Source organism: Sus scrofa, chromosome 5 (genome assembly GCF_054392235.1).
Source record: "Sus scrofa isolate SSC_HxYL_T2T_F1_AM1 chromosome 5, Sscrofa_HxYL_maternal_Yorkshire_Landrace_v2.0, whole genome shotgun sequence".
In the NCBI taxonomy this organism is placed as follows: Eukaryota; Metazoa; Chordata; class Mammalia; order Artiodactyla; family Suidae; genus Sus; species Sus scrofa.
In genome coordinates this window covers 43645702-43659083 of record NC_139387.1, presented here as the reverse complement: position 1 = coordinate 43659083, position 13382 = coordinate 43645702, and the positions used below count along the sequence as shown (strand labels likewise).

Below are 13382 nucleotides of genomic sequence, written 5' to 3'. Positions count from 1 at the left end.
GTGATGTCATACAGTATTTGTCTTTCTCTGTCTGACTTTCTCTGTCTGACTAAAAAACTATTTTTATTTTTTTGAATAAAGTTCATAATGTTTTTCATATGGCTGTATCAATTTACATTTCCACCAACAGTGGCAATTCTTTACATGTAGTGTACAAGGGTTCCCTTTTTCCATGTCCTTACCAGCATTTCTTTTAAGTAGTCTTTTTGACCATAGCTGTTCTGACAGATGTGAAGTGGTATCTTGTGGTTTTGATTTGCATTTCTCTGATAATTAGCAATGCTGAGCATATTTTCATGTGCCTGTTGGCCATCTCTGGGTCTTTGGAAAAATTCAGGTCTTCTGCTTATTTTTTAATTGGTGGTATTATTTTGCTTTTTGTGTTATTAAGTTGTATGAGCTTATTAACTAGTTATTGGTCTTAACATTTGCAAATCTTTTCTCCCATTCAGTAGGTTGTCTTTTCATTTTGTTGGTGGTTTCCTTTGCTATGCCAAAGCTTTTAAGTTTAATTTGGTCCCATTTGTTTATTTTTGCTGTTGTTTCCTTTGCTTTAAGAGACATTAAAAAAAATATATTGCTACTATTTATGGCAAAGAGTGTTCTGCCTATGTTTTCTTCTAGGAGTTTTATGGTTTCTGGTCTAAAATTTGGGTCTTTACTCATTTTGAGTAAATTTTTATTTTTGTATATATAGTGTGAGAAAATGTTCTGCTTTGATTTTTTTTTTTTTTTTTTTTTTGTCTTTTTAGGGCCACACCTGCGGCATATGGAGGTTCCCAGGTTAGGGGTCGAATCAGAGCTGCAGCTTCCAGCCTACACCACAGCCACAGCAAAGCAGGATCTGAGCCGCATCTGTGATCTACACCACAGTTCATGGCAACGCCAGATCCTTAACCCACTGAGTGAGGCCAGGGTTTGAACCTGCGTCCTCATGGTTCCTAGTTGGGTTCATTAACCACTGAGCCAGGAAGAGAACTCTATAAATATCTGTTCTTTAATATTGAAGAACCCCAGGGCTCTAAACTTGAACCTCTTTTCTGTATACATCGATTCCCAGGGAGATCTCATTTAGTCTAATGGTTTTAAATTCCATCTATATGCTAATTCTAGCATATAGTTTACATTTCTAGCCTGACTTCTCAGCCTAACATCTGCAGGTCCAACTGCCTCATGGATATCTCTACTCATATCTCTAACTGACATCTCAAAGCAAATATGTCCAAAAAGGAGCTTCTGGTATTTATCCCTTTCCTCTTTAAGTCTTCCCATAATGTATTCCATATAGTGGTAATTTCATCCTTCCAATTGCTAAGGGCACAGACCTTCTAAGTTCCTGTCTTTCTCTCTTTAAGTTCATACCCTACATCTGCTTCATCAGCATATCCTTTTACTCTGTATTCAAGTATTCAACATTATTTATCACATCTGTTGATGCTTCTGGCATAGCCACCATGCTCTCTTGCCTGGATTATAGCAATAGTCTTCCAGCTTCTAATCTGTTGTCAGCCAGCAGTCAGAGTGATTTTGTGTAGTAAGTCAGATTCTATTATTTTCTTTGCTCTCTTTTCAGCAGATAGCTTCCCATCTTATTCAGAGAATAAGTCAAGGTTCTTCTGTCCAATGAGGATCTCTTCGATTTCAAATATAGTTATCTTTCTGTTCTCATTGCTTACCACTGTCTGCCTTATTTGTCATATTAGTCTCCTTGCTATTCTTCAGGTATGCCACATGCTCCTGCTGTAGGGTCTTTGCGATTGCTGTTTTCTCTTCTCCCTGGAAGGTTTTCTGGATATTTCAGCAGCTTACCCCCTCATGTTATTGAGATCTTGAATCAATTCTGTTTAAAATTCTTTCCTACTCCTGTGACATGTCGTATAATTGCTCCCTTCCTAATTTTTCTTCTAAGTACTGATTACTATAAATCTAAAATGTGAAAGATATAATACATTTTAATTATTTAGTTTTAAAAAATCTGTCAGGCCAGGTTCATTGAGGAAAACAAATTGCATAGGTACTTCAAGCAAAAGGGAAATTAGTAAGGGGAATTAGATGCTTATAAATTTATTTGGAAAAACTGGAGCTATGGAGATTGGAAGACTGTTGTTCTCAGCTTTCAGGTTTGTCACTGATGCTACTGATTGTAGCTGCCTAATAGTACCAACATAGGGAACTGATAAGTGAGTGTTTGGTGATTGCTATAAAACCTCATGTCTGTCAAAGTCTCCATGTGTATTGACGGCATTCAGAAGAATGGCCTTGTTTCTGTCTTCTTCCTTCCATACATTGTGCAAATGCATTGCATTTGCCAAATGTAAATCACATACCGAATTCCATGGGCAGAGATAATTGCAAAATGGAGTTCTCATACTTTTAGCTTTTGTGATATAGAGAAGAGCACAGAAGGTGATGAGAATGAATAAGATTAATAGAATATAAAATGTATAAGTATGTGGAGATGAATACACACATACATATTTTATTAGTCAGGGTTCTCCAGAGAAACAGAACTGGTAGGATATGTGTGTATACAAAGAGAGAGAAGAGAAGAAAGAGATAGATTTATGTTAAGGAATTGGCTCATGTGATTGTGGGGGCTGACAAGCCTGAAATTTGCAGGGCATGCTGATAGGCTAGAAACCCAGAAAAGAGTTGATGTTGCTGTCTTGAGTCCAAAGGCAGTCTGGAGGCAGAATTCCCTCTGCTTTGGAGGACTTCAGTCTTTATCTCTTAAGACCTTTATGTGATTGGATGAGGTTCGTTATGGAGGATAATCTGCTTTAGTCAAAGTCTTTTGATTTAAGGGTTAATCACATCTAAGAAATACCTTCACAGCAACATCTAGACTGGTGTTTGACCAAACAGCTGGGTGATCATATATTGGCCAAGTTAAAATATAAACTTAGCCATTACGGGTCCACTTCTTACCAAATTGGCACCCATATACATTTCCTTAAACCATACTTGTGTTGAGCTGATTATGTCTCCCCAAAATTCATATGCTGCGGTCCTAACTCCTAGTACCCCTGAAAATGAATGTATTTGGAGATAGGATCTTTAAAGAGTTAAATTAAAATGAAGTAGTTAGTGCTGGTCCTGATTGCCACCTGGCTGATGCTCTGACTGAGTCTTCAAAAGGTCATTCTATTGTTCTATCATGCCAGCTGTTTCGGGATTATGGGGGTCATGGTAAGACCAGTGAATTTCACTACCTCACCCCCCCCCCCCTTCTGTCCTTTCTTCCTTCCTTCCTCCCTTCCTTCCTTCCTCTCTCTTTGTCCTTTTGTCCTTTTAGGGGCGCACCTGTGGCATATGGAGGTTCCCAGGGGTCCAGTCAGAGCTGTAGCTGCTGGCCACAGCCACAGCAATGCAGGATCCAAGCTGCGTCTGTGACCTACACCACAGCTCACGGCAACACCAGATCCTTAACCCACTGAGCGAGGCCAGGGATCGAACCCACGTCCTCATGGGTGTAGTCAGGTTCGCTGACAGCTGAGCCACAATGGGAATTCCTCTTTTCTTTTCTGCTATGAAATGAGTTCCTTGATTAGCAGTGGCTAATAGAATAATAGGATAGTTAGGTGAGGCATTCTGTAAGTCCATGGTTTGGCAGAAGCATTGTGTTCAGGGAAGGCAATTCTGTACTTAGAGTGTCTATTTCAGTAAGAATGAAGCAGTGCCTCTTCCATGGTAGAAGTGGTGTGATGTAATCAACCTGTCACCAGGTAGCTGGCTAATAATGACCATGACCCCAGGGGATAGTGTCGTATTGGGGACTCAGTGTTGGTCCCTGCTCCTGGCATATTTGGCACTCAGCAGTAGCAGGAACCAGGCTCCTCTTGGTGAGTGGAGGTCTTTGTTGCTGAACCCATACATAACTTTCATCCTTACCACTGTAGCTACTTTGTTCATAAGCCCATTGGGCATTGAGAGGATTGGCTGGGAAAAAGGCTGACTTGTATCCAGAGAACAGGCATGTATGTATTTGAGTGCAGATGTATTATAGTTTATAAAAATAAAATTATTTTGGAACACCAGGATATGACCAGAAGTCTACCTTATTTCATGGTTTTAGTTTTGTTAGTCAGCTGTTAGGAAGAATTATTAGAGAGGTTATTAGAGACTTTTGAATATACATATGAAATTACTATAGGAGTTCAGCTTGGAAGCTTTGTTAGTTAAAAAGCTCAAAAGAAAAAGATGTGATGAAGACACTTCTAAGACTTTTCAAAGTAAAAATAATAAAAGTGAAACATGCTTATTGTAAAATTGAAAATTACAAAAACAGAGTATTTTATACAGTGTTCTATCCTTTTGGTTTTTTTATACCTAATATGTTACGGTCTTTTTTCTGGTTTAGTTTATATATGTGTAACTCATTTTAAAAAATTACGGCATGATATTTCATTTTATGTCTGTAATAATTTAATATAATTTAAGCAAGCTCCTGATGATTAACATTGAGGTTTATTCCAGTTTTTCTCATCTTTTGCTTTGTTGGATGTGTTTATTGTTTATCTTTGTGCATTTGTATAATACATTTGTGGGATACATCCTAGCCTTAAAATTACTGGATTAAAGCATATGTATTTTAAATTGTCCTCCCCCCTAATTATTTCTGATTTGTGTTCTTATCATAAAAGTGTATGAGGGGAGTTCCCGTCGTGGCACAGTGGTTAATGAATCCGACTAGGAACCATGAGGTTGCGGGTTCGGTCCCTGCCCTTGCTCAGTGGGTTAACGATCCGGTGTTGCCATGAGCTGTGGTGTAGGTTGCAGACGCGGCTCGGATCCTGCATTGCTGTGGCTCTGCCGTAGGCCAGTGGCTCCAGCTCCGATTGGACCCCTAGCCTGGGAACCTCCATAGGCCCCGAGAGTGGCCCAAAGAAATAGCAAAGACAAAAAAAAAAAAAAAAAAAGTGTATGAGAACATCTTTTTTCCTATATTATTTCCAGTGTTGAATATTAGCACACTTTTCAGTTTTGCCAATGTAATAGTGGAAAAAAAAAAAACTAATTTTATTTCCATGATTGTAAATAGATAGAAGCATCTTTTCAAATTTTGAACAATCTCGTGTTTAACCTTGCTCTTGCTATTCCTCTTTTTTTAATTCTTTATTTTTAATTTTTTTGTTTTTATTTTTTGCTGCTATTCCTCTTCGCTTGGAGTATTTTCTTTCCTTTTTTCTGAACTTTTACCATTCTTCAAGGCCCATGTCAAAATCTGGTTGGTTGGTTGTTTTTTTCCCATGACTGGATTTCCCAATAACCTCAGCCTAAAATGATTTCTCCCTCCTTATATACTAAATGCTTTATTTTCCACTTATTACAGATTTATACCAGAACTAATACATATGATTTTCTTTTTCTTCTTCTAGGATTTCCATATTTACAGGATGGCTAAACATTAATGGAAAGAGAAGCATAAACCTTTCTTCTTTCACTATGGAGGCAGGTTTGGCAGATGGAGAACCTGACCGAACTTTGGTGAGTGGTTCAAATACAGTGGTTCAAGTACAGCATAATAAGGTACTATAATCTGCAGCGGTAAAGTGTTTGATGTAAGCCATCATTTTATTTAAAAGTGAATTAAAAACAAACTTTTAAAACTATTTTAAAATAATACTTTAACTCCTCCGTTGATAGGAAAATTCTTAAAGCTTGTTGAAGCATAGCCCAGTTTTCTGCTATTTCTGTCATATCTCCTACCTCTCTTCCCTTGCCATATAGTGTAAGCCATACTGATATAATAGTTTATGTTTTTCTAAAAAACTTTTTGTCTTACTGAAATCAAGAGGTTGTTAACAGTTGAGATTAAATACCTGCAAATCTCAATCACATGCAGCTATCAGCAAATGGACAGAATACAACAATCATAGTTAAGAATTAAGAGCGGTTTTCACATATATTCTTCTATAAAAGTATAGAGACTTAATAAATATTGCTGCCTTGTGTTGTGATTGAATTGTATTCTAAAATTAAAACTTATAGATGGGGTAGTGGTTATCTGTACCTTATCCAATAAGCAAAAAACAACAACAATAAAAATTCACCAGTAGGGTAGATTAAATGATGATTTGTCATTGTGTAAGAACATTTGTACCAGGATAATTTCAGTTTTAATTATTTTGCTTTTTTGAAGATTCCATTAAATGTTGATTTATGGACTTTAAAGGTGCCTGTAGGCAAAAGGTAGCTAGCTGATAGCTCTATGATCTGTTAGGTGGTAGATTCTTTGACAAATTTATATTTTTGGAATAATGTAGAGGCCAACTTTTCTGTCTTTCATACTGAAGTTGAGAGTCATGGAATTCCCATTGTGGCATAGCGGAAAACGAATCTGACTAGTATCTGTGAGGATGTGGGTTCGATCCCTGGCCTTGCTCAGTGGGTTGGGGATCCTGTGTTGACTGTGAGCTGAGGTGTAGGTTGTAGATGCGGCTCAGATCAGGTGTTGCTGTGCCTATGGCGTAGGCCAGCAGCTGTAGCTCTAATTCGACCCCTAGCCTGGGAACTTCCATATGCCACAGGTGGGGCCCTAAAAAACAAAAACAAAAAAAGTTGAGAGTCACTACTGAATTGAGGTGTTTGTGAATTTTAATCTAGTTAGTGTCCTTTGCTCAGGCTCAAATGTAGGATCAGTCTAATGATTGATAGCAAAATACAGTTTTGCTACTTGTGTTAACTTGATCTAACCTTTTTTGAATTTCTGGTTCACACTTTTTCTTTAATGGTCAAAAAAAAGTTAAACTTTAAAAGTTAAACTTGTTAATAGAGAATAAGATGAGCATGAAGATAACTCGTTTATAGAGTAGGTTATTGTAATGGCAATTTTAAATGGAAAACTGATGGTAGGTTATTTTGTTTCACTGTATTTTCAGAAAAAAATATTTGAAAGATTAAAGCCCTGTCTTAGAACATGATATTTACTTTGCCATAAATATTTTCTTATTTAAGCTAATTAACTCTATTTTCTTTAGCTAAAATAATCTTTTATTGGTAATAAAAAATCAGTAATAACAGAAGTATATATTTTCTAAGTATATACTTTATCAGCCATTGAAGGTAGATGTTTGTATATCCTTACTTTTGTAGATAGGGAAATAGGCTCAGAAGGTAAATTCTCTAAAAGCTCACAGTTGAAATGGTAGCACTGAGGTCTGTCTTTTTCTGAATACTTTGTTACTAACATCTTGACTATGTACTTGTCTTTCTGAACAGAATTGCTTAAAATTTGTTACCTTTTAAAGCAAATATCTAGATAGAGAGTATTAAATTCTATACAGAATATCTGCATTGTATTGATAAAGTTTTAATCAGTTTTTATTCTAAATTCTGTTGGTACTGAGAGAGCACATTATTTAAAAAACGAGAGCAAGATTCTTCCTGTTGTTCATTAAGTTTCTTCTGTGTGTGAGATGGACTCAAGTGACTTTTGTGTCCATTTATTCAGTTTTCTTCTTCTACATGAGATTATGCTTTCTATTTTTTAAAAAATCCATTTGCTCATTTATTATTTCAGTTGTGTATAGTTCTGTTTTTATGGTAGTATTGTTTGAGGTGGTAAATACTGAAAAATAAGAATTGAATCTTTATACTCTATTAATGTACTTCAGAACACAAGTGTGCACTTAATACCTGTCTAAAAATATTTTGTAAAAGTCCAGAATTCATCACTTTAGAAATTAACCACTAAGAAATCCTTTAAGTATAGGGATTTTTATTGCTGGATTGAGATAAACTAAATAAGGGAAATAAATATATTTTAGGATTAAACAAAATGAAATATGTCTTACCTTAAGGATCTCTTAGTATCTTGTTTTTATTATTGTTACCAGAGGAAACTACTTTAGAAGTTCTATTAGTGGTCAAAATCTTTAGTTATATTAAAAATTGATTATATAAATGACTTTTTAGAAAAGAATAAAAGTTTTTAAAATATGTATGAATCTTTTTATATTGTAAGGGACTCTCAATTGAGGAACTCTTAAGATTGTAATTTAACTTGAATATTTGAATTAAATGCTTTCTGAAGTGAAAGGAACTGTAAAGATGATTTGGTTCAGTAATTCTCAGAAAGTAGTAAAATGAGTATCTTCTTGTTGGGCCCAGAGATGACCCAACTTCCTGAAACTTTGAAACTCGGCAAGATTTTCATAATTATTGCGATTCACTGCTGATAAAGTAAAGTTGGTATATTATTAGAGTTTATTGAGAGCTTTTAAATCATGTTCTAAGAAGTATGGCTACTATATATAACATTTGGCAACATCATATAGTTTGTGTGTATGGGCATACAAATTAATGGAATTGCCCAATTTTGGTAACATCAAGTATTATTTTTGAGTAGTGAGTCAGAGATTTTAAATGTTGTTCTTTTTGTTTTCTTGTTTAAATACAGTTGACCCTTGAACTATTGGGGTAAAGCCTCTGACCCTCAGTGCAGAACAGGGTTTCCTTGGTATCTGTGATTTAACCAACCACTGAACTGCAGTGCTGTGGTATTTACTATCGAAAAAAATCCACCTGTAAGTCCACTGTAAAATCCACTGCACAGTTCAATCCTGCATTGTTCAAAGGTCAGCTGTACTATTAGTTAAGCTTCATCATTGTCATTATTGATTCAGTGTATTTAATGTTGTTAGTGATAGCATATTTATAAGGACAGTATTTCCTCTTAAAGTATTTTCACACTGGTACTTGGTTATTCTTATTACCCTGTCCCCACCCCAAAGTGGGAATGGATGGGGAAGAAGAGCTGTGAAGTTTCTTGTCTCATCTATTCTAAATGCGCCACCAAATTCGGTACATGTGCTTATGTAATATTTGAATATCCTTTGAGACCTGCCTACTGAGTGTGGCTAATGCTTATATACTTGTGCCTTGTGCCTTTCCTTTTAATCTTTAACAAAGATTATGCTACCAGCAGAGCTTTTTGCAAACCTATGAGTCCTGTGGCAGCTTTTCCCTCTTAGTCTTCGCAGGAAACTTAGAGGTCATTTAGCCTAATGACCTGCTTAATATAAGAATTCTATCTATAGTATCCCCTGACAGTGGGTGTGAACACATGTTCATGAGTTATAGGTAACTCAGTTTCTCAAAAGGGAGCTCAGGTCTTTATATTTAAACTGAGATAAGCTTCTCTGTTAAATCTTACCATTGGTCAATTATGCTAGTTCCTCAGTGCTATAATTCACCACAAATTTAGTTGTTTAAAACAACAGAAATTTATTATCTTATGGTTCTGGATATCAGAAGTCTAAAAGCAAGGTGTTTTGTTCATTCTGGAGGCTCTGAGGGGGAGAATTCCTTTCTTTTTAACTGCCTATAGAGGTTGCATTCTTTCACTGGCTTATGGCCCCTCCCTCCCATTACTTCAGCCTCTGGCTTTTGTTGTTTCATCTCCTTCTTGCCTTTCTTGCATTGAGCCCACTCAGATAATTTTGAATAACTTCCCTATCTCAAGATTTTTAACTTCACATCTGCAAAGTCCCTTTTATCATCATTCATCATTCGCAGGTTCCAGGCATTGGGATGTGGACACCTTTGGGAGGCAGGATTTTTGCTTTTTTTTTTTTTTTTTTCATTTTTAAAAGTGTTATTGAACTATAGCTCATTTACAATTTCTGCTGTACAGCAAAGTGATTCAGTTATGCATGTACGCATGTCTGTTCTTTTTCAGATTCTTTTCCTGTATGGGCTATCCCAGAATATTAAGTAGAGTTCACTATGCTACACAGCAGGTGGGAGGCTGTTATTCTGCCTATGAAGGTCAGAGTTCTAACCTCAGGTGCATCCCAGTCTAGTGAATGGGTCCTACTGCTAAATAATCAAAAAATCGGTAGTTTGGTAGGGCATCTCACCTGGAGAGTTGCCGGTTAGATTGAGATCTTAAGTTATGTAAATTCTTAGGTTGCAGAGATGTTCCTTTTTTTCTTTTTTTTTTTTTTGGCTTTTTAGGTATGCATCCCAGGGCATATGGAAGTTCCCAGGCTTCAAATCAGAACTGTAGCTGCTGGCCTACACCACAGCTCACAGCAACTCCGGAACCCCAACCCACTGAGCAAGGCCAGGGATCAAACTCGCATCCTTTTGTATACTATTCAGATTCATTTTTGCGACGCCACAATGGGAACTTGCCCAAAGATGTTCATATGAAAAAAATGAAATAACTGGAAATTTTATACACCTACATACTTATTCTCTCTTATATTAAAATAGCTTCATCTTCCCAATAGCTGCTTGCCAGCTATAATACTTTATATTAATTACATATTCAAGAATGTTAATAGAAGTAATCTTTCTTTCTTTCTTTTTTTTTTGGATTTTAGGGCCACACCTGTGGCATATGGAGGTTCCCAGGCTAGGGGTCTAATCAGAGCTGTAGCTGCTGGCCTGCACCACAGCCACAACAATGCCAGATCCAAGCCGCATCTGCGACCTACACCACAGCTCACGGCAACGCCGGATCCTTAACCCACTGAGCAAGGCCAGGGATTGAACCCACAACCTCATGGTTCCTAGTCGGATTTGCTTCCGCTATGCCACAACGGGAACTCCAGAAGTAATCTTTCTTGAAGTCTTTATTATATAAAATTTGAAATATGTTTTTTAAAATAAGATGAACTAGTATAATGAATCCTGATGTACTCATCACTCATCTACAGCACTGTCAACTCAAGTCAGTCTTGTTTCATGTATATTCCCACTTCCCACCCCATATTTTTTGGAAAAATTTATTTTATTCATAACTATTTCAATATATATCTCTAAAATATAGAGACTTTTCTTTCAAACTTTAACCATAAATACTATTATTACCCTAAAAATGAGTAATTCTGTAGTATCAAATAATTGGTCATTGCTTTAACATACCTAATTTTTTCGTCTTTTTTTTTTTTTAGGACTGCACCAGCAGTGCATGGAGGATCCCAGGCTAGGGGTCAAATTGGAACTGCAGCTGCTGGCCTCCACCACAGCAACACGAGATCCGAGCCGCATCTCCTACCTACACCACAACTTACTGCAATGCCAGATCCTTAACCCACTGAGTGAGGCCAGGGATCGAACCTGCATCCTCATGGATGCTAATCAGATTTGTTTCTGCTGAGCCACAACAGGAACTCCCCTGATTGTCTTATAAATATGTTTTTTATTTGTGTTGGACCTGGTTGATAAGTCAGTTTAAGTCTTTTTTCGTCTTTTAAGTCTTTCCTGCATCTGTTTTTGATTTCTCCTTTCCAAATTTTTTTTTTTTTTGCTTTTTTTTTAGAGCTGCACTTGCAGCATATGGAGGTTTCCCAACTAGGGGTCGAAGCAGAGCTGGAGCTGCTGGGCTACACCACAGCCAGAGCAACACCAGATCCGAGCCTCGTCTGTGACCTACACCACAGCTCACAGCATTGCCAGATCCTTAACCCACTGAGCGAGGCCAGGGATTGAACCTCTGTCCTCCTGGATCCTAGTCGGGTTTGTTAACCTCTGAGCCACCACAGAAACTTGCTCTTCTTCAATTTTTAATTTTCGTTTTCAATCTATTGAAGAAATAAGGTAGTTTGTTTTGTAGCATTTACTGCAACCTGAATTTTCCCCCATGGTGGTTGTTTAATGTGTTCTTCAGTTACTTGTATTTCTTGCAAATTGGTCATTAGATAATCCTAATTTGAGGCTTGCTTGGGTTCAGGTTCAGTCTTTTTTTTACAAAAATACTTCATTGATGTTGTTTTGCTTTACTGTCAGGAGGCGCATAATGTCTGATTGTCTCTTCTTGTGATAGCAGCCATTGATGATCATTGCTTAGGTCTGTTAATTCAAAATGAGTATAAATTAATAGTAGTACTTAAATATTTGTAAATGTTTGAACTTCCCAAGTGGGAAAATGCCATTCTGTATTTTTTCCTATCGTTTGGATACTTAGATTCTTTTCTTTTCTTCTTCCTTTTTTTTTTTTTTTTTTGCTTTTTTTTTTTTTGCTTTTTAGGGCTGCACTCACGGCATATGAAGGTTCCTAGGCTAGAAGCTGTTGCTGTCGGCCTATACCACAGCCACGACAACGCCAGATCCAAGCTGCTTCTGCGACCTGTGCCACAGCCCACGGCAACGCCGGATCCTTAACTGACTGAGCGAGGCCAGGGATTGAACCTGCAACCTCATGGTTCTTAGTCGGATTTGTTTCCGCTGCACCACGATGGGAACTCCAGGATACTTAGATTCTTACCATATCTTCTTTTCAGGCAGGTTTTGTTAGTGGTTATTCTTATTCCTATTAGAGGCTTGAGTAATATAATGTCAAATTTTTGCAGGTACTCTTGAATACATTTGGGACTCTTTAATAAATTTGAGCTAAATTACAGAAAAGATTATTAATTTTGAAAAAGTGAAAGAAATAGCCAGTGGTGTACACAATCTGTCAGCCAGCTTCCAAGGCAAAAATCTTTGTATTTTCATCATGCTTGGAGATTTTCTCAGTGTATTCCCAGGACTGTGGAACTCAAGGACTTTTCAGAGAATCTATGATGTTGAAGTTATTTTTGTAGTAATACCGTGGTACTTAATGTTATTTGCTTTTTTTCTCATTCTCTCATGAATGTACAATGCAGTTTTATCCAAGATTGTATGAAGTGTGATTATGACTAATGAAGTGTATGTTTGTGAATTCTTCTTATGTTTTCAGATTTTCTTGTTTTTTTCATAAGCAGTGTGTTTTTTTTTATTTTTTAATTTACTTTTTGCTTTTTAGGGCCCCACCTGTGGCATATAGAAGTTCCCAGTTTGGGGGTTGAATCAGAGCGACAGCTGCTGGCCTACGCCACAGCCCCAGCAACATGGGATCTGAGCTGCATCTGCAGCCCGCACCACAGCTCACGGCAACGCTGGATCCCCAACCCACTGAGTAAGACAAGGGATCGAGCCTGCATCCTCATGGATTCTAGTCGGATTCATTTTCCCTATGCCACAACAGGAACTCCTAAGCAGTGGGGTTTTTTTTGTTTGTTTGTTTTAAATTTAAATAAACTTCATTTTTTAGAGGAGTTGTAGGCTTAGAGAAAAATTGTGGGAGTTCCCATCATGGCACAGTGAAAACAAATCTGACTAGGAACCATGAGGTTTGAGCTTTGATCCCTGGCTTTGCTTAGTGGGTTAAGGATCCTGCATTGCAGTGAGCTGTGGTGTAGGTTGCAGACGTGGCTCAGATCTGATGGTGCTGTGGCTATGGTGTAGGCCAGCAGCTGTAGCTCCAATTAGACCCCTAGCCTGGGAACCTGCATATGCTGTGGTTGCGGCCCTAAAAAGCAAAAGAAAAATTGTGAATACAGAGTTCCATATAGCTTGTACCCAGTTTCCTCTATTATTAGCATATTAGCATGGTGCATTTGCTGTAA

At 37.3% G+C, this 13382-nt stretch overlaps 1 protein-coding gene across 8 annotated transcripts in view; it reads left to right on the top strand.

The window, feature by feature from the left end:
• OSBPL8 (oxysterol binding protein like 8) overlaps nt 1-13382 on the top strand; it is a 176312-nt gene that overhangs the window by 49331 nt on the left and 113599 nt on the right. For all 8 annotated transcript variants that reach the window (XM_013988328.3, XM_005655647.4, XM_021092052.2 and 5 more), the window contains one exon: nt 5379-5487. Coding sequence is in view for 3 of the 8 variants with exons in the window: in XM_021092052.2 (XP_020947711.1) it covers nt 5446-5487 (42 nt within the window). In the remaining 5 variants the exon portion in view is untranslated. The remainder of the gene's footprint in view (nt 1-5378; nt 5488-13382) is intronic.